The sequence below is a fragment of the Centruroides sculpturatus genome, unplaced genomic scaffold (assembly GCF_000671375.1).
Source record: "Centruroides sculpturatus isolate CEXI.00-Female unplaced genomic scaffold, Cexi_2.0 scaffold454, whole genome shotgun sequence".
Classification (NCBI taxonomy): domain Eukaryota; kingdom Metazoa; phylum Arthropoda; class Arachnida; order Scorpiones; family Buthidae; genus Centruroides; species Centruroides sculpturatus.
Genome location: NW_019384681.1, coordinates 420,135 through 443,442, shown reverse-complemented (window position 1 = coordinate 443,442; position 23,308 = coordinate 420,135). Strand labels below are relative to the sequence as shown.

Here is a 23,308-nt window from a genome sequence, read left to right as displayed (position 1 = left end):
TTTATCTCCAGAATTTAGTAAGAAGAAATATAATTATATATTTGTTCAATAATTTTATACAAAATCTGATTGCATTTTGTAAAAATGTAACTGTAAATCAGCAATGCTTGGTCTATGTAACTGAAATATCACTTGCAACACTCAATAAAGAAAAATATAAGTGAGTCTGATGTAAAATCCAGTTTAATTACCAACACTTTTTTTGACACTCAGACACTTCTGTTATCTAGTGAATTCTGTTTAATAATTTTTTCCAAGTTTCCCTGTTAAAACACAGAATTTAAATAAAACTCTTCATAAACATGTTAGTTCTGTTTAGTAATATACTGTTGAATGAACCTACTGCAAACAGCTTGTGTTCACTGAACATGCAAGTCTGTATTTTAATATTCTATTATTCTAGTGTTAATACATTATTCTGCAAGAAATTTTGAATTACTGTATATTACAAAGGGTACAGTATTATGTTAATTTAATTTTATTTATTTTTGTTTAATTTTATAAATAATCTATATTGAAGTTTTAGCACGTTCAATACAGTACTACAATTACAGTCTTGTATGTAAATTTTTTTCATAAGTAAAGTTGCATTGTATTTTAAAAATGTTATGTTTTATGTTTATTACAAAATTAAATATAAAATTCTGACCATAACAATATCAGAATTCTTCTTCTTATTTCCATTCCTAAGATAACTATTTAGCACTTGAAAAATTTGAAGTTCTGGCTCTCTAATAATATATTTATTAATTTCTGGATCTCAGCCATTCTAAAGTTAGCCATATCTGTTGTAGAAGATAAAATCAATATTACCATTTTGGGTACAGTCAATGTGATGTAAATTTTAATAAAATAAACTGAGAAAATTCAAATTGGAAATGTTTAACAATAATAATCAAGACAATCCTTTTCTTCCAGCAAATATATTTAATAGTAAGACAAATGTTTTAAAAGATACAAAATTATTGGAGATCCTTGATATCTTTAAAGCATCAATAAAGTAAATAAGAATTGCATCAACCACAGAGATTGTGATTCACTGTTGAATGTATGGAGATCATAATATAATAACTAGCTGTGCCCGTGTGGAATTCAATTTGTGACTATAACAGTATCAGTTAAATTATATCTTTTAATTTATACGAATGTTTTAGGAATGCATACAGGACAAAAGACATTCATTATTTTAATCAACAACAAATAGACAAATGTTCAGCACAAGTTTGGACACATGCACTGTGTATCTTGCCAACCACGCGACTGCGCAGTGCGGTTATCCTATCTTGTATACTTACGCACCTTGACCCTCGCCACCGACACCTAAAATATAACGTTTACCTAGATGATATCTTTTAATTTATATGAATGTTTAACAGAATAATAAACAGCCTATGTCCACCCTGAAGATCCATTCTAAATATTGGTGAAAGAATTTTTGAAATCAGATGAGTAGTTTCGGAGATTACCTCCTACATCCAAACTTACAAACTTTACCTCTATAATATTAGTATAGATATTTGATTCACCAATAATATTTGATTCATGAGGCAAATCAATGAATCAAAAAGCAGCCCAGTGAGAGAAACCATTTGATACAGACTTGGATCAGACACTTCACATCAGAAGATTGTATTGTGCTTCTAATTTGTATGTGCTTCCAAAAGGATCAATGGACACTTCAGATTAGAAAGTTGTAATGTTGTTTCCTAGTTCTCATGTACTTCCAAAGAGAGACAGACAGACACTTTACACCAGGAAGTTGAATCACATTTTTTTAAATTTTTGAACATTCTTTTTCAGAGAGTTCAAAAAAAATTTACATATATTTTTAAAAAGATTGAGGAGAAGACCTTGGTAACATTATTGAGGCATCTCACCTCAAGAAACTCTATCTTTTTCTCTCTAACTACATTGAATGCATAAACTTTTACTGTTCATTAATGTTTCCTGTAACTATAAATGATTGCCAATATGAAAATCATTTGTTTATATTTTAATTTTAATATATGGTGTAGATGAGTCATCCTTTGTCTGAATCTTCAAAACAAATTTTCCTAGTAATATGGATTAACTACTTTCTGACAAAACCCAAGGAAAGCCACAAAAATGAGATCAAAAACTGTTCTCTATTGGGATGTGAATTCCATGACCCTACAAAAAAAATTAAAAGTAGGACATTAACAATTAAAATTATATTATATTTAAGCTTAGTTCATACAGAGAGCAGTCTGCCAACAAACAGTGAAAAGAGAAACAAATAGTGTGTCAGCAATGAAATCATTTCAAACTTTTCTGTTTTGTGAATTGCAACCACATTCACACTATTGCTATTGAGGAACATTTGTGACCAATTGAAATGATGAATTTCTGGATTTGTATGTTTTATAATGATTTTAAAGGCTTTTAATATCAACAATTTTGAAAAAGTTTTTTAAACCCATTTTTTAATTAAGTTTGTTTATTTTTTTATTTAAATTTGTTTTAAATCTTACTAAATCATATTTTTATCCATATACAGGTATAAGCAATTTATGCTTTTTGTTTAAAAATTATTTTAAAAATTTTTATTTATCTAGTTTAATTTTATACTGATTATTTTATGAAGGTTTTTATAATATATCCAGTTTAATTTCCCAATTTTAATATAAATTTGTGTTAAATACAGTCGACCCCCTATAACACGGTAGATACGTTCTGAGTTTTATGAATCCAGCTTTTACAAGTCCAGCCAATCACAGCCCAGCATGTATACAGTTTATGGACTACGGCTGTTTGAAAGGTTTCTTCCATAAAATTAATCGATTCTAGACTAATTCAACTCAACATTTCCAAAATACGTATAATTTTTTGGGAATAATCCATATAAACTATGCTATAAACAAAAAATTGTAGGATTACTTACCGAGCGTGCACCGTTTGACTACACCATTGATTAAGCTTGTTTTCATCGTGGAGATTGCCATCGAATGGCGCTTGCGTGCTTCCTGATAAATTAATTTCTTTTTGCGAAAAATTTGCTGAACTTTAGAGACATCATTAATATAAATATAATTTTTATGGATGTTAAATAATAAATGATTTTTAGTAGGTCTGCTGCTCATTTAAACTCAATGGTTTGTGCAATCCTGTTGTGACACGAGTTGGCGATGACATTTTACCGAGTTATAGGAGATTTTTTAGCATGTTTATACGAATACTGTCGCAATTTTTTCGCTGTGATATAGGAATCTGAACTATAGGAACACGTGTTATAGGGAGGGTCAACTGTAATTTATGTAAACCACATATATGATGTAATTTAATACTATTAGTCCCTTTTTTTTTACAGATCTTATTAAAATAAATAAGAACCCAAAATGCATTTTCAAATATAGCAATAATTTAGCCTATATCAATTAAAGTTCCCTGTGTAATTTGTAAAAAAGCCAAAATTTAGACTTAGTAAATTCACAGAAACTAGTAACAGAAACAATTAAAAGTTTGTTTTATTCAGGTTCTGCTTTGGTTTTACTGAAATTAATTTTGAAGTTTTGTTTTTGATAAAAGAAATAAAGCAAGCATAAAAAACAATTTGCTATCAATCACCATCAACAGCAAAATAAACAATCATATAATTGCTTATTTTGCTGTTCTCATTTTGTGAAACGACAGCAGGAATCAAATTTTGCTATGTGACCTAAGCTTAGAGTTCACCACAGCAAATATGAGTCAAGCAATTGACTCTCAAATTCATGTCATTAGATATTATCCACATTAGTATTATTTTCTATTTTATTTTTTCTGAGTTTGATTCAACCAAATATTATTAATAATAATATTAATATACTAAAAATAAATACAACTTTTTACAAAGAAAAATTCTTTATTTCAGTCATTTTTTCGTTGTTCACCCCATCAGCAGTTCATTAAAAACACAAATACTCACGGAGACAACCTTCCTTTTCAGGCTACTGCCTCCGTAGTTAAAATGTAAAAAAATTATAAAAGCGTCCTCTGGTGCTCTTGCCACAATCACATGATACATTTTAAGTAAAAATAAGTTTACATGGCCAACGATTATTTAATATTAACATACTAAAAATAAATACAACTTTTTACAAAGAAAAATTCTTTGTTTCAGTCATTTTTTCGTTGTTCACACCATCAGCAGTTCATTAAAAAACACAAATACTCACGGAGACGACCTTCCTTTTTNTATTATTATTATATAAATGAAGTATTGTGATAAAATTTTTGTAAAAATAAAAATTTACACTTTTTCCCCAAGTAACCAGATGTTTTATTTTATGTAAAAACATTTTTGGCCTTTTAGGTGCCAATAATTTTGCAATATAAATAAAAAATTTGGTTATTTAATAAGCATCTGTATCTTGATACAATAAATTTAGGAGGCTCTTCTCAGAATTTTCATTCTCAGAATTATTTTTTTCATTTATTTTATAATGACATATACAATGAAGGGTAATAGAAAAAAATAACATTTGAATGTTTAAGATAGTATCTTCTAAACTAGAAACCAGTAAGTGTCATGCTTTCAATGGCTTCTGCAGAAGTGTGGGTATACAGTGGGATGAGTTATGCAAAAAGTTTTATTTCTGTTCTAGCAACTTTCTGTAGGATATATGCAGTTGCAGGATATACACACAATATTACAGTATGCAAGTCATATATTGATATAAAAAAAATATTCATATTACAATAATCTCAATGAAAAATGTAATGATAAAATATGATTTAATCAAGAGTTTAAGTTTTAAAACTATTAAACTTAGTTCACACTGAGCGAATAGCGAAAGTGAATGTGAAAAGCGATTTTTATTCGCTTAGTGAAATTGATCCTACAACCAAAAGTGATTGCGAATTTTAAGCAGCCAATTATTTGCAAGCGAGTGAAAACGTCATCTTGAAAAACAAAACGGCTGCTTCCGATATTCCGTCGTTAACCACATTTGTTTATTTATTGAGAAAGAAAAATAAGTCAAAAAGAAAACGATGTTGGGTGAGAGAAATATTAAAATCCGTAATTACAACACATAATCTATTGCGTGAGAAAGTTTCTGTAGCCATCTCGAAAACAACAAGAATCAAATGACAACTAGCAAGAATACGACTGGTGCGAAATTTTTTCGCTAGCAAAAAAGCTCGACGTTCTGAACTTTAAAGCAATTCGCAAAATGGTAAAATTCGCTGGAAACGACATCGTGTCTGACGTGTTATTCGCTCTGTTTTTTGCTTTCACTAGCGAATCGCGCTCAGTGTGAACTAAGCTTTAGACTTTCACAATTAAATATTTTTAGTTTATTTAGTTCTTATTTACCTGCTTTAAGAGGTCTTGGCACACCACCAACAAATACTGTTTTGCGAGGATCTAGAGGCATGGAGGCATCTAATACAAAATCTGCATCACTTAATCTCCAAGGTCGAATTTGTACCTAATATAATATAATACATATATTTCTTAATTTTATTTAAAAAAAGACTAAATATTCACCTGAAGAATTTTTTTGTTTAAAAATGATTAAATATTCAGCTGAAAAGAATGTTTATATTTTATAAAATTTCTATATTAAAAATATATAGAAATTTTCACTTTCTAAAAAGTGAAAACTAGAAAACAAAGAAAAATTAATCTAAAAAACAATTTTTCATACATTTTCACAGTTCTAAAACAGGTGGATGTCATTTAACAATTTTTTGTCATTATGCCTATTCATGCTCTAGCATGAATAGGCATAATGAAGTAATTTGTGTTATAAGTCACATTGCCATTTGTGTAAACATTTATAATAAAAACAAGAAAATACATATATTTTGCTGCATTTAACTGCTATTTCATTTTTTCATTTTTTTTTTTACCATTTACATTTATTTTTAGATAAGTTCAAACTAGTTACTAAAATAAGTTGTTTCAATTTTTTTTTCTTGATTATTTAAATTACTGATAAAATTTGGGATAGTGAAGCATATCATCATTATTTCTACCTTTTTTTGCCATCATTCACTTTGGAAAAAAGTTTTAAAATTTTGAACAAACTATTTTATGATTCATTGCAGTGCTTATGTAAAGTAGATGCTGGAAATAGCATTGTCAGATAACAGTGAAGAAAAACTGCAACTTTTTTTTCATGTTTAATGTAGTGAAATCACCTAAAACATAGCCTGATATTAAAAAGAATAAGGTGAAAATAAAGTCACAACTTTCCAAAATGCATAGAATCTCTATGTTAAATCATAACAACACTTTGGGTGAAAAAATCCCAAAATGGATTATTTTTACTTTCCCAGCTTTGTTATATATAACAGAGGGAAAGTACAGTGATCAGTCAAAAAATGACCCTCCATTTAGAATAAAAAAATACAGTATTTACTAATGCTTTTTCATAAAATCAAATCCATTTAAAACTTTTTTCACAATAATTACTTATAAGTTATTATTATTATTTACAAGTAATGGTACAAACATTATATAAATATCAAAATGATTATTATATATTGGAAAATTAAATCACAAGTCATTGATCAATAAGTATTCATATACTTAAAAGTAAAATGAATGCCAATTGCCAATGATTAACTTTTGAATTGATTCTCAATATAAATGTAAACATTATTTTTAGATCTACTAAATATTACTTTATCAANATAACTCGTTAATAATACCATGGACCTCACATGACCCAGCAAGTTACAAACTGGCAACTTTCAGAGCACTTATAAAGAGAGCATACATACATTGCGGCAAAGTGCAGGACAGACTTAAGGAATTAGATCACATCAAAGAGCTAGCAAGGCGATTCAGAGTTAATCAGAATACAGTAAAGGCCATAATCAATAAAAGAAGAAAGGATGATAACAAAGGTAATGAACGGGGAAAAATAGAAGAATGCACAATGATAGAATACATGGCATCCTTAAGCAATATTTACAAAGAAATAGGAGCAGCAACATACAAAAAGATAATTTTCAAAAGGAATCCAACGGTATACCAGATGTGGTGTATGGACAAGGAAGCTTATGCCAGAGCCTTATTTCTGGAATTTACAGGTATACCGTTGGATTGTACAGGAATAGGATGGAATGGAATGTACAGGTATACAGGTTACGTCGTTCTCGATTATACGGCGTTTGTCAAAAAATATATGGAAAAATAAAATTCAAGTTTAAGTCATTTTATTCGACTTTACGTCTGTCTGCCACAAATATTGAAGTCGTAATATTACTAGAAAAGTCGGCATAACTAACTATAGATAAAGAATCTTCAAATACTGGATTAATATAAAATACAAAAATAATCCCTTATCAAACCTTTAACCAGTATTAAATAAGAGTAATATTACATGCAAATGTTTTCGGATCCCTCCCTGGGTCTTTTCTCAAGCAACGATTCTTCTTTAAAATTCGTTAGAACGAAGATCAGTAGAACAAACTTCTAAACTGCGACATTTGAAAAACTATTTCTTCAGAACCACATTTCAAAAGTCAAAATTCAAAAAATCAANAAGTCGGCATTACTAACTATAGATAAAGAATCTTCAAATACTGGATTAATATAAAAATATAAAAATAACCACTTAACAAAACCAATAACCGGTATTAAATAATTGTAAAATGAACTGCAAACGTTTTCGGTTCCTTCCCTAGGACCTTTCTCAAGCAACAATTCGTCTTTAGAATAAATATGAACGAAGATCAGTAAATTGCGACATTCGAAAAATAAATTATTACATATTATAGCGTTAAAGCGCCAATAGAAGCGCTTTAACGCTATAATATGTAAGAACACCGATTGGAGGGAGATTTTTATTCCCTACCGTCGGGATGGTCTAAGGTCTGCGCGTATGTGGGTGACGGTTTTTAAAGGCAGCAAAGACAAGTGTTTTACAAAGGTAAACCGTTTATTCCGGACGATAATGCTTACATAAAGTCTTTCGTTGACAAAGTCCTGTGTTATTGGTAACACAGGACTTTGGTACCGGTCTTGCGTCGTTGGTAATTTCGGCGGCGATCTGGTCCTGCGTCGTAGGGGCCCCTTTGACAGTGTTGAGAGGAAAAAGTTCAAAGTCTCTAATGTCGGTGCACAAAAAGAAGAACGGAGGTACAAAAATAAGCAGAGACGACATGAACACAACAGAAGTCTAGTGGAAGTCCTGTTGTCCTTGGAATTGGTGCTTTTATAAGTTTTTCGGGATCAGCTTTTTCTAATTGGATAGATCTTACATCACCGTTTTCCAATTGGTCATCCACCTGTCTCCAGGTGTAAATTGAGCTTTGTAAAGCTCGCAGGAAAGGTCGGCTGAAGTTGGTTTATCCGACACCATCTTTTTGAATCTGATCGCGTTTAATTGTTGACTATGACACTTATGCTTTTTTATTATTTTTTTTCTAGTTTCGTTTTGCTTTCTAAACTGCGTCTTAACTTTAATATTTTAAATTTTCTTCTTTTATATCTAAAATTTTGTTTTTCCCGTTATTCTCTATGAGCGCTGACATCAAAGTCGGGTATCGCCGATTCGATACTTATATAATTTGCTTTCTTGACGATTTAACTTAACAAACTTTTTTTTTTCTTATATCTTTCCGTTTTGCGGGGGCTATTTCCGGGGCCTCACAAATATAAATAAGAATATAATAATTGCGAGCCAGTCAGAATTTTTTTCTCCATGTGAAGACATTTTTTTATGCTATAAGTAGGGTGGGTATTATGACAATGACTTTGAATATTACGTAACCGATCGCTCGATTTGTTGTCCCCTGGACGTGCTGCCCGCATGCAGTGCACACCTTGCACGCCCACTTACGGTGGGCCTGGTCCACATTGTACTGTAAACATCACCAAATTGTAAACATGTACATTTACAAGTATTGTACTGTATGTACATGAATTTGTAAATTTAGATTACTTGTTTTCTGTACTATATTAAAACCTAAAATTTATTTGTTTGTAAGCTTAAAATATATTCTTATTAGCCATATATTATTAAAAATTCATTTATCAATAAAATACAGAACTGGGAATGGTTATTTGTGGTTTAGCATAGTGACAAGTAAATTTGACTTATGTCACCTCTCCTGGAACAAATTACCAACGTAAAGTGAGGTATACTTGTATAGAATACCTATACAAGATGAAAGACTGCAAAATGAGCTGTACTACATTGGAGCCACAGGAAGGTCATTAAAAGAAAGATAAAAGAGTATTAAAGGAACATATGAAATGCACTAGCGATTTATGTTATAGCAAACCCAACAGAGGTTACAGTGGAGTGGGAAAGAGCAGTAGTAATACGAAAGATTCAGGACAGGAGACACCTTAAATATACAGAAGCATGACATATACATAAGAACAAACAAGCAGGACAAGCAATAAACTTTAGAGAATCGTATAAAGTCTCTGCAGCATGGAGACCAGGTGTAATATGAATATATCAGTAAAAAAAAAGGCATGGACAGTTAAAGAAATAGGCACAGTTGTTGCTTTTTATCTTATCAGTTAGGTTAATTTATTAATTTATTTTTATTTTTTATGTTTAGTTTATGTGTGTTATATGCTTGTATGTAATTTGAATTTTAATTACTTATTTACATATTGATAATGGACTTGTGCACTTGACATTAAGAAAGTTTAATAGTTTAAAAACGTTCCAAAATAGGTTTTGTTCTGTAGAAATCAGAATCTTTTGATTCTTTCCTGAAGATCAGTCAACTGGCCAAAAGCATCAGAGGATTTAATAAAAAGACCGCATATTAAAAGGTTTTTAAGGTTTGGTTGTTTGTAAATGCAGTTAGAGAAGAGAGTTAGAAAATTTTTTAAAAACTGGTTTGTTGAAAATAACTTGTAAAAAACAATTTAGCACTAGTAACATATATACAAGTACTACAGTATATATGCAGTATACCTTAAAATTGTTTTATCTCATATGTAAAATATAATATCAATATTTAAAGCTTGTTATAAAACAATTACATTTTCTCTGGTTTTAGCTATTTCTGGCAATATATCCATAATTTGATATTATTATATCATCATCCAATAGATAAACATTAACATTATAAAAATATTTTTTAAGTAAATTTTAAATTTATGTAAGTTTAAGATTGAAAATCTTAAATTTTAAATTAAGATTGAAAATCTTAAACTTATGGAAATTTAAAATTTACTTAAAAATTATTTTATTTTTTTTTGTTTTGTATTAATTTATCTCCTGAATATTAATTAAATGATAAATATTATTTGGCTTCTTAAAAAGTTATTTGATTGTTTAAGTGAAAATTATAGTAGATATGTTAAATTCTATAACTTGACAAAATCTTAAATATCTAATATCTAATTTAGATTTGATATATTTTCTGTTATTCTTTGTGTGTTTTATTATTTTGTTCTTAAATAAATTTTTAATTCTAATCTTAGATATCCATTTTAATATAAAGTAAATGCATATTTAATTTATAGAAGAAACTAGAGATGAAGATAAATACTTTTCTTTAAAATCTACATCTATAAAAAGAAATTTCTCTCTCATATCCGTAGAAGAAGATNTTTTGAAATTTTTAATTACATTGTTGTAAATTTAGACATAATAATGTAAATAAAGTTGATTTAAATATTTAGTTTGCACTTTTATACATACGATATTAAATTAGATGAATTTTATAATAGATTCTTAAACAGACTTGATACTTTTATGGGACTGAAATTATGACCCCGCAGATAATGACACTCGGTTATAACATCAAAAAATTGCCGGTCCCATGGATGACGTTATAAGCAGGTTAAACTGTACCATGGATAAATTATATATGAAAGTTTTTTAATGAATGTTCAGAATTTGTTATCCTCAAACTATCATATTAAAATTAAACATATTTCAATATTAAATGAAGATTCTTGTAATACATTTTCTTTTATTTATTGAAGACTATTTTGGGAAATTGATATAATCAGTGGTGATATTCGAAATATTTAACAAAGGGTTTGCTAACAGAAAATTTTTCCTTAACAGTTTTTTTTCGCTCAAATGGTGCACCGGAAGGCTCTAGTTTAATAGTGTTACAGAGTATAATACGTATATTTTAATATATTTTTTAAAAGAATCAAAACCATTGAGAAATGTTACATGTGTTTAACAAGGTTTGGGAAACTTTGAAAATGTTAACAACGGGTTCGGCCGAACCTGTGCGAACCCGCTGAATATCACCACTGGATATAATGTAATTTACATTTAAATAATACTAAATAAACTTTAAAATATTTGATTTATAACTAAAATTTTTTATTAAATCTATACAAATTAGGTGAGAATTTATCAAATTTGAAATTGATAAACATCAAATTTCCAGCAAAACACTCAAATTCAACATTTGAACATTTTCAGACACTCATTAATCGCCCTTCATCATTTTCCTGATGATGGCTGATTAATGAGCGGCTGAAAACATTCAAATGTCAAATTTGAGTGTTTTGCTGGAAATTTGGTATTTAGGTGAGAATTTATATATATATATATATATATTTATTTATTTATTTATTTATTTCCAGTTTAGGGTTGTGTTTTTTATATTCAAATTTGATGGAAAAAAAAATNTTAATTGAGAATTTATATATATATATATATATATTTATTTATTTATTTATTTCCAGTTTAGGGTTGTGTTTTTTATATTCAAATTTGATGGAAAAAAAAATTCAAACTACCTTCATCAATATCAGGAGGGAGACCACCTACAAATACTTTTCGAGAGTAACGTTCTCCAGCTTCAGATCCTGCTTGTGATTTTGGAGAACAATGTAAAGATGAATTCAGAGAAGGTACTATCTGGTCGAGATGTCCATCATCAATTAAATGATTTTCATCCAGTGTTGTAAAAAACGGAGACTTTCCTTTAAATGTAATATTTTATACAATTAAGTTTAGAAAATAAATTTATTACATTAATTTTTTTAGAAATTATAATTATGTAATGAAAATAAAAATTATCCTATCAAAAATTATGACATGCTTAAATTTTTATATTCTGTTTAAAAAAATCTATTCAATATGATGATAAAAAATTACACCATGCAATATATTTTATTACCATGGAGAAAGAAATTTGCAATAAAATAAAGAAATATAAAATTGACAATTTAATTTGTGGTCAAATAATACTGCTAATGAAAAAAAACAATACATATTTATAATTAGTGTATTAGCTTCATAATAATGACAATTATGTGACATGATATTTATCAATATGTTTAGTAATATATATACATAGAGTATATAACTTAACATTAGATACTGATCTGATCCAGTAATGATACTTACTTTTATCCATACTCTATAGGTGTTAAAAATAAATGAAAGCCTGAAAGCTCATTGGTTTAGAGAATATTCACTTTATTCACTAACTATATAAATTCAATTACAAAGATATAAAAGTTAAAAAGTCAATTTTTGCTTTTTATCTGAGTTTTATGCAAGTGTAATTGTCAAGTTTTCCTAAACTTGACTCCAGTCTATTTTTTAGGTAAAACTTCAAAATGTACCTTGAATAAATTTATAACAGTATAGAAAAATTGCCAAATTGAAAAAAATCATTGTCAAATCTCCAACTGGCAAGAAATATCACCAGAAATATACGATGCTGTCAATCACTAAAAATGTATGTTCTATAAAATTTTTTATACAAACAGAATAAGCAAAAGCATTGTCAGCTTGCTCTTTAAACAGAACTTTTCATAAATGAAGTAAGTTACTTTTAAAACAATATTTATGTACCAAGTACCTGTATATTTTGTTACAGTATTTGGATCTATAGTTTTCAACAAAAATCTGTATTACAGTAGAGCGTCGATTATCCGAAAGTCAATCATNATACAATATAAAGTATATAGAAATTGTTTTTTCAAAGTAAATAAGTTTAAAATTTTTTAATTAAAAAGAATTTATTGGTCAGTATTTTCAATAAATTCAATTTTCAGGTACAAGAATATATATAAAAAGTATAGCTTTTAAAATACAGTTTATAATGAAATGGATACAGAGTAGAAGTTTGTTAATCTAGCAATTTTTAAAATAGTAGTACCAGATTAATGAATATTTGTTTTTTTTTTCAAAATTTGATAATTTATATATGATCTAAACATTGCAAACACTGCAGTATGTGCATTGTAATTGGTATTGAAGTTCTATACCAATGCAGGATGTTGTATGCTTTGAATTTGTTTATGTATGCTTTTTAATCATCTGATGATATAAAGCATAACTACAGTGAATTAAGATTGATCGAAAAACCTGCAAATACATCAATGAACTTGTCATTACACAAAATCAACATTCATAATTATTCATGTACACATTCTGTAATATTTATTTTTCAGACAAACACTGTTTACATAGATGTAATCTGTGAATCATAAAATCTACATATGCTCCAAGTATAAGAAATCTGTTTTACATAACTTTCCTTGTATTAGCCTGGTAAGAAAGAAAATTGGTCACACATTACCAAACACAAAACATGCTTGCTAGTCCTAACAATGTTAGTTCAGCACAATACAATTTAAATATGCAATTTACCAAACTACACTGCATAGCATTCAATCTGACACGAACAAATTGTGTAACAAAATCAGTGAGTTTTCTTTAACATATTGCTCTCAAACCCACAGTAGATTTCTCAACATGTAGCAATGCACACAGTCACATTCTCACCTTTGCCTTGATTTCTGTTCAGATCTTTAGCCCACTACATGTCCAAACAAATTCCAATTTACAGAATACTAACATGCTGGATTATTATCAAAGAATTTCAGGTGCAAAATTAACAAGCTTCTACTATAGCATAATTTTAAAAAATTTTACATAAAGTATTAAAACAAAACTCAATGATCAGGAAGGTGGAAGAAAGGCTAAATATAGTTTAAAAATGCTTTATTAAATTGCACTAAAATTTTTTCAATTATTATTGGATCCAATAAATTTAAACTCAATGATATTTTTTTTTACAGAGCAATTCTCTAATAGATCATATCTATTTGGCATATCATCTTTATCTAAAAATTACAAAAAGAATTGAATAGCATGTGAAATTTAAAGAATCATAAATAAGTGAAAATATTAAATTAACCTCTAATAAGCTGTTTTTTGAATTAAAGAATTTTGGATACCTCTTAGGTTTAAATAAATGTTTGAATTCATTGAATCAAGCAGTATTAAACTTTAATTATTGCAAAAATACTTATTGCATTCAATTATTTCTTTTGAGGGAAAAGTTTTTTTTTAATATAAATACAGTGCAACCTCGTTCATATGGCTCAAATGGAACAGGACCCAATCTAGATGACTGAAAATCTGGATAATCCAGAAAATTCATTAACAACATAAATGACACAGTTTAGATGTACATTGTATTTTATTTATTTCACATTATGTATACTTTTACAACAATATTAACAGCTTCTTGTTTTCTATCAGCTGGTACAGTACATTTACATAAGTTTCCTGACCATTTGTGTGGGTTAGAACTTCTTTTTATATCCTTTTTCAAGGTCAACTGATAATTAGGTTTAGTGCTTCGTAGGGAAACCAAAAGATTAATTTGAACCAAAGTAATTGTGATATATTGTAATATATTTATTTTTGTTACCAGATCATGTTATAAAGTCACAGTTGATCAAAATTGGTATTGAGCCAAGGGAAAACAGTATTCTTACAGCTGGAACATTATACTCAGGCAAGAATGTACTACTTATAAGTTAGTTCTTTGATTTTTTTCATGTATATATGTTTTCCATCTGTCTATCTTTCTTATTCTGGATAAACCAGATATCCAGATTAACGGGATCTGGATAAACAGGGTTCCACTGTAATGTTAAATTACTCTTGATTAAAAAAAATAGTTCTGTTAAAAGAATCCTTAAAAATAAGTAAGCAATTATTTATTCTGCTGGGCTGCAATTTTTAATCATATTTTTAAAATTTAAAATATATGCTCTCCATCTCAAATTACTAGTGTCTTACCCCTGTACATCATATTTTTCCCTTAACAACAAAGTCATACCAGTCATCTATCTAACTCCTTTAGGAAAAAATTTTTGAATTGAAATAATGTGACTTTCAGTTTGCATTGGAATATAGTTGTATATAGTTAATCAGGGCCTTCTGCTCCTAATCTTTCATATCTGGTCTCAGCTTACATCTAACTCTGTTCTCTAGATTAAGTAAGGACAGACAGCCAGATAGATGGATGACAGTAGGAATTTATAGGTCTACAATTTTTTCAGATTATAGCCCAATTAATGAAGTTTATTTGTGAAAATTTTGGATTAAAGAAATAATATAAAAGATTTCATTTTGTTACCTTCAAATTGGAACAAAGCCATTTAAATCTTTTGCAAAATCTGAAATTCTCCTAATCCAATATTTTGTCTCTAATGCTTTTTAAAATTTATCAATTAATATAAAAATGAACATATTTCTTATAGTAAACAAAAATTGAATATTAATTTTCAAAATATCAAATAATATACAAAAAACACAAAGTTCCAATAAAGAAGTTTTTATGTGTTATAAGAAGAATGGTTTAAAAGTTCCAGAACTAATTGTTAAATGCATGATTTGTTCATTTAACAATAACTGATGTGTTACTACAGATGCATTTCTTTTTTCCTAATCATTTTCATGCACTAGTGTGAGTAATATTTGGCAATATTTGCAAGCAGAAAAATGACAGATTTGATGGAGCAATATATCTGCATCCAGTTTTTGCCAAACTTAGTAAAACTACATCAGAAACCCATGAAATGCTTAAACATTTGGTAATGAAACTATGGAAAGAATACAGACTTTTGATTAATTTCTTCTGTTCAAACAAGAATAAACATTAATTAATTAACAATATTAAAGGTTTCAATTAAACTTCAACCAGCAGAATCAATTGAAATGTTAAAAAAAATGAACAAGGATCAACACTATAAAAAATAATTAATGATGTCTGTATTATCACAGGTTGATCATAATAATTGTAGTAGACCCCTTTAACATGGGTTCATATAACATGGCAAAAAATTTGCGATCATGTTTGTATAACATACTAAAAGAGACTCGTATAACACGGTAAAACGCCATCGCCGACTTGTATCACAACAGGATTGGTCGAATCTGGACCAATAGTGGACATTGCACAAACCATTGAGTTTAAACGAGCAGCAGACCTACTAAAAACCATTTATTATTTAATGACCATAAAAATTATATTTATATTAATGATGTCGCCAAAGTTCGGCGAATTTTTCGCAGAAAAATAATTTATCAGAAAACATGCGCCCACCATTCGATGAGCCACTCCACGACAAAAACAAGCTTAAGCAATAAAAATAAGCTTAAGCTTCTTTGAATGGTGCACATTCAGTAAGTAATCCTACAATTTTTTGTTTATAGCATAGTTTGTATGGATTATTCCCAAAAAAATTACACGTGACTTGGAAATGTTGAGTCAAATTAGTCTAGAATCAATTAGAAACCTTTCAAACAGCCGTAGCCGCTAAACTGCACACGTGCCAGGCTGTGATTGGCTCATGTATTTAAATGACTCGTACAACACAGAATTCATATAACATGGAACGTATCTACCGTGTTATAGGGATCTACTGATGCAATGTATTCTCAGAAGAAAATTAACTTCACTCTGACACTGGGGATGAAATACTAAATATGGAACCTGTTACCGGTGTAATTTTGCGTGAAAAAATCTTCCTTTCACAAACGTTTTCGAGCTGTCAAGATAGCTCTTCTTCAGGTAGAGAAAAAATTCCGACAGAACACTTCGAAAAATGGAACATAGATATTTAAATAAAAAACCAAATCTAAAAATAGAACACAGATATTTAAACAAAAAATCTGAAACTCGCATAATGAAAAAACATTAAGACGGTCATGCGCATTCGTGCACTGATGTTGATATTTATAGATCGTCGTTTATGAGGGCCTGCCATGCTATAGAAAGATTAATCTCATCCTTCCGGTTTATACATGTGGTCAGGTGGTTAGCCTTGCAGATGGATATAGCTTCCTGCCATTTTAGATGTTCCAGGTGGGGCATAGCGTAGATGATGTCAGCTTTGTCAAACTCTGGTTCTATATCGGGATCGGATACAAAGGTGTTTAGGGGCGTGGTGTACCGCCCATGCCAAAGGTCTGCTTGATGCTCTTGTACTCTGGTGTTTAAAGATCGCTTGGTTGAGCCGATATAGACAAGGTTCTCATTACATCTGTTATCTTTCAGTGGGATAGAGTACACGCCAGGAAGCCTGCTATGAACCGGACTGCATTTTCCATTTCTGAGGATGTCGTAGATTGTTGGGCATTTTCTATAGTCTATTTGTAATTGTTGTTTTTCGGCGATCTCGGCATATATTGCTTTAATGTATGGGTTAAAGGTGACTGGGAGGTGTGTACGTTCATCCTGGTCAGTATTGGTCTTCATACACGTAGCGGGTGCATATTGTGAGCATTGATGTCGCTCAATTAGACGGTGTGTTAGACCATGGTAACCATGCTTGGCTGCTATCTTCTTGATATAATTCAATTCGGTGTTGAGGACTTGCATGGTGGACGAGTGGGTATATGGTAAGTGATAAATAGGCCTGTAATCCATGCAGGTCATAAAACTAAGTAACCCTTTTAGTTTTATCGATTCCAAGAATTTGGTAACACATTTCTTACTACTTGAACAATCAAGAATATTCTTGTGTTTGTGTAGCTACTGAAAATTTGCTCAGTAAATCCACAAAGTACCCTTGTTATAATAGTAAGAAAATATATAGAAATATGCAAAAATTAAAATTGTTATGCTCATTATAACCATGAAGTTATATCCAAGTTCAACTGTATTTATGAATTTATGATTATTCCTTTTGAAATTTTATTCGTAACCTTGCTCTCTGTGTAACCTGAAGATGCTCCTATGAGGATCAGAAGTACTTGTTCATTAAAGCTCTTTACTGCTGGTAAAAATGTTTGATTTCTATACACATGCCAAAAACTTCAGGATGAACACAAGTGCTAGTAGTGATAGCCAAAGAAAAAGTGGCAGGCTCATCACCAATTGGCTTGGTGATGAGCCCGCCACTTGTTGTGAGTGCTGCATTGTATCAATAGTTTGAGGTGGACATACTCCATACTGACAGTTCTCGCTGCCTGGGTATTGTTAAGCACTTTCCATCCATTTTCTACCTATGTGCAACTGCTGTATGTACCTTTTTCATCAAAGATTTATTTTAATTGCTTTGATTTGTAAAATCCTACAAGTTGTGTATTATCCTGTGTTAATGTCAAGTAATATAGTTCTTATCATATTTGTCTGCATTCATCTACAGTTCTCTTCATGTATACATGTCATTCATCCTTAAGTTTTAAACACTTGTATTTAGTGTTGCCATCTTTTCAAAATCACTGACCTGGACGACAGGTCAGGTTTGTTCAAACAGAAGTTCCTGACGCATGTGCAATGTCATTTTACAATGCAAAGAATAACGTGCATGCCAGTTCTAAATCAGTTACAGTTAGGGACTAAGGACTTGCATAGGAGTAATGTAAGTAACCCTAAATTAAGAAAGAACAGGTACAGATGACTTAGCTCTATTGGATATTATACAATATCCAATAGAGCTAAGTCATCTGTACTTGTTTTTTGCATATACAATCGTACATGCAAAAATAAGGGGTTGACAGGTTGCGCGCCCCACGTCAACGTAAACAGACTAACATGGAAGAATTGCAGATGAGTTCCAGTGATCTTAAAATAGTGTAAATTTGTAAAAATATTTGCAAGAACTTTGTTTCATCGTAAATTTCCGATAACATATGCATGTGGCACATTGGGTTGGGCTATACATAAAGTACATTTGAATCGCAAACTAGTATCTTCACAGAGGTGGGCACTTATACCTATTACTAAGGCATATCAAACTGTTCGTAATCAAAGCCTTCAGGTGATTGCAAAGAAATTGCCAATCGATCTTGTGATCACACAGAAAGAGAGATACCTACAACTAAAATGGAAAAAGACCATTCAGTGTGGTTTACACACTATAGCCAGTGATCAAATCAAGTGGAGCTTTCCATACTCTAACACCTTATTTCCTGGTTGCTCTTTAAACTGCAATTTTGATGATGCACAATCTGCAGAATTAGATATTTATACTGACGGATCAAAAATTAAGGACACCATCAGATGCAGCTTTGTAGTTTTCACTGATAACATAGAGATATTCAGTCAATCGATACGCTTGGATAGCTTTTGTAAAGTTTTCCAAGCAGAATTATTTGCTATTCTACAGGCAATTAAATGGGCAAATAATTATCATCCTAAAACAACTATACAATTATTTACAGATTCATTATCTGCTTTTACTCTTCTGAAAAGTTCAAGACTACATCCACTTGCTGAAGAGATACAAAATTTACTACAGACTACAAGCTGTAACTTTGCAATCACATGGGTAAGGGTAAGTGCCACCAAGATGTACAAGGAAATGAGAGGGCAGATTATTTGGCAAAACAGGCTGCTGAAAACACTGCAATGCCTGTTGAATATAATAAAATTAGTCTACAAACTTTATGTCAAATATTATGGGAGGATGCTCTACATAACTGGCAGATCAAATGGGACAATAATAGAGAACACATCACATATAAATTTATCCCCAATATTAAAAACTTTATTGGCCTCAAATGGTATACACCAAACTTTTGTACTACGCAGCTATTATCAAATCACAACAAGTTTGTGAGTTATCTTGCAAGATTTACTGACAGGAGCTCAAACCTGTGTCCTTCATGTTCCGTGGAGGATAGTTCTACACATTACATATTTGATTGTATAATTTATGAAAAAGAGTGATTGGAGTTAAGTCTACTCAGTGGTGTAGCGTGGGTGTCAGCCGCCCGGGGCAGAGGAAAATTTTGCCGCCCCCTTATTTAGGTATCTCAATTTAAAAGACTAAAATTCAGTTTCGTCACAGAATAAGTAATGAAAAATTCTGTGCAAATGTTGCCACCTTTTTAAAATCACTGACCCTGACAGTAGGTGAGGTTTGTTTGAACAGAAGTTCCTGACGCATGCGTATATCATTTTGCAATGAAGAATAATTTGCAGTGCATGCTGGTTTTAAATCAGTTACAGTTAGCGACTAGGGAGACTTGGGTAGGAGTAATGTCAGTAATCAAGATGACTTAGTCCTATTGGATATTGGAGGTGTATATGAGTGCGAATGAATCGTACAAAAAAAAAAAAAAAATCAGTCCGAATCGTTGGTGGACGAAAATATGAAATAAAATGGTTCAAATTCTTACAAGATATTATTATTATTTATTGTCAAATTTTGCCGCCCCCCTATGCTACGCTACAGAGTTTACTGCTTGGTAGTTATGGTGTAATGTGGCCATGTGATTTATCAGACTTTTGGACTAACTATGATATTTATAATGCTTTCAAACAACTTGCTAGCAAAATTAATTTTATCACTCAACATACAATCATTAATTAATCTAAAGGATTACAGTTTAATTGTACTTATGTACTTCTTGTATTTTTTATTAAGAAGATTCATTTATGGAATTATTTTTGTTTTCTTTTTATTAAGCAATTTTAGTTACATGTTCTAATGATTTTCAATTAGGTGTTTTGTTGGATAGAGTGTATTAATTAATTTCTGCCATGTAGACATCCTTGATGTTCTGACAAAGAAATAGAAGTCTTATATCATATATATCAGGGGTGGCCAACAAGTCGATCGTGATCGACCGGTCGATCACAAAGCCAATTTTGGTTGATCGCTCGCGATGTCTTGAATTAACGTGTTACACTTGTAACCGAACGTAACGCGCAAACGCAAATGTAGTGATATTGGACCACTACGTTTTCCCTCAGATGCGGTTTTATCGGTCCATGTGATATTCATTTGTGTACAGTTGTAAAAGGGAAATAAGAAATGTAGACAAAGGATCGTAAAACCAAAAAAAAAAAAAAAGGTGGGAAGAGGGACAGAGGGAGTGGTCGGGACACGGTAGAAAGAGGAAGGGTGAATTGGTGGTCCCAGAAAGAGACAACGTTGAGTTTCAATTTTTATTCTGTTTACAATGTAAGTACCTTTTCTTCGTGTTTTAAATTAAATTGTGGCTTTTCTTACCTATCTAAATATAGTATGTATTTCACACCACCCCTCGTCACTTAGACTAACCCTACGACAACAAGTCAATCGCGACACATTTTTAAGATAAAAAGTAGATCTACTGTACATAAAAGTTAGCCACCCCTGATATATATGATGCTTATTGCATTCAAATCAGCTAACAAACTATGATGATGTGTCTAACCTTCGACCATCTTTGTGTGATCAACTTTTCCTCCTGTTATCAATATTTATTTGTGTGACCAACCTTATTATGTGATCAACTTTTGTGCAATCAACCTACATACTTCATCATGATCTTCTTGTCCAGCCGAAACTATGGGATCAACCTCTTATCTATGCCTTTCAAGATCACTCAAGAATTTCAATCTTCTGACATTCTTTCTTATGAACTTTGATGATTGAAATGGACAATTGTAATATCTGCGATTACAGCCTTCCTCGAAATTGGCTCCATCTGTGATATCAACCTACTTCAACAAGAGATGGAAATCACCTGAACTATTGCATCTGATGCTTTTATAGACTGAATAAGTATTTCAACCTACTTCTCACTGAACTTTTAATGGTTGAAATGGACTGATGCATTTAGCTATATCTGTCTAATGATACATATGAGCTCATTGAAACTATATGTACTATACTCAATGCTGAGCATCTTATTTTCCTTAACTTCATTTTATTATTTTACATTATGTTACTTTTTAATTTTAAGTTTGTTTAGTATCTTAAATTATTAGATTATAAATATTTGTTAATAATAGTCAATAAATATCTTCACGTAAAATACATATATTTTATTGTAAATAATATATATTTATTTTGTTATATGCAATACATACTTATGTGATGCATACAGCATTTAACTATCCTTACATGCTATTATTAATTATCACATTTACCTTGTTATTTTAGGCATTTTTATTATTCTAATATTTGTTATCGTAACTGGAAATAACCATAAATAATTGTTAACATTTGATCTACTATCAATATGTTTAATTTCTTATTAATATGTATACCACAAGGTATTATATTAAATAATCTACTGTATATCTTATTGTAAATACTGTATGTTATTATGCTACTGTTTATTGTGTTATGTAAAACTGTATTTATATTACCTTGCTTTGTATTACTTCAAATTGACTATAATGTTTCGTGTGCTATTGATTTGTACTGTTAATATGTAAATAATTCCTATGTATACTTATCTGGTAATGCACCTAGTGGGGCCAGATATGTGCGTATGCACTTTAAATAAAGACTGACTGACTACAAAATTTCCAGACAAAATTAATAGTTCACCCAGACTGTGAGTCAATTCCCAGACTGTCCAGGTGAAAACAGGACAGGTGGTAACACTACTTGTATTACAACATAGTAACCATTTTGTTGTTATATAGCACTATTCATGAATTATACTGTATAATATACAGTTTAACCTGATTATAACGACATCGGATGTAACGACAACCCTAATATAGAGTCAAATTTTTATCGGTCCCAAGATTTTACTATACTAGATAATGTTAAAAAACCCACTTGTAACAACATAAAACCCTGTTTTAACGTCATATTTGAAGCACTCTTAAATTTACAAAATTAAATTATAAATTTTATTTATCAAAGAAAATACTACATGTTCAGTCTTAGGGTCAGAGTCTGCTTCCTAGAACGATTGTGGGTGGTACTGTTACCACCTGATTCGGTGGGGTGAGATGCGCCACCCCTTTAAACGACGTGACAGTGGGTTAGTCTGCATAGCTCTTATACTCGTGTTGTAGTTTAGCATCAAATCAGGTAAAATGGCTAGCTTAAAAAGGAAAAGCGTTAACGTTAGACTGCAAAGTAATAATTAAATAATAAAGTAATAATTAAAGCAGTTAAAAGTGGAAGAAAAAAGGCAGATGTATGCAGAGACTTTGGTTTAGCAAATTCTACAGGTCTCGTAAAACTTCATCGGAAATAATGAACAAAATCTACGACTTAGAAAATGACATTGATAAATGATTTTTAGGTGAAAAATGCCTACAATCTAAAATAACTGACTTTTTTTAAGTGAATATTTTTATTGTTTCTTTTTAATTGATATACATTAATTTAACCTAAAAGTGAAAGATATTGGACTTC

The 23,308-nt window shown here is 30.2% G+C and overlaps 1 protein-coding gene across 1 annotated transcript in view; it reads right to left on the bottom strand.

Moving 5' to 3' along the window:
• The window catches only part of LOC111626975 (cytoplasmic polyadenylation element-binding protein 4-like), a 134,373-nt gene that overhangs the window by 5,289 nt on the left and 105,776 nt on the right, over positions 1 to 23,308 (bottom strand). Inside the window, exons 4-5 of the mRNA XM_023370518.1 lie at positions 11,679 to 11,878; positions 5,318 to 5,432 (exon numbers count right to left, since the gene is read on the bottom strand). Of these exons, the coding sequence (XP_023226286.1) occupies positions 5,318 to 5,432; positions 11,679 to 11,878 (315 nt within the window). The remainder of the gene's footprint in view (positions 1 to 5,317; positions 5,433 to 11,678; positions 11,879 to 23,308) is intronic.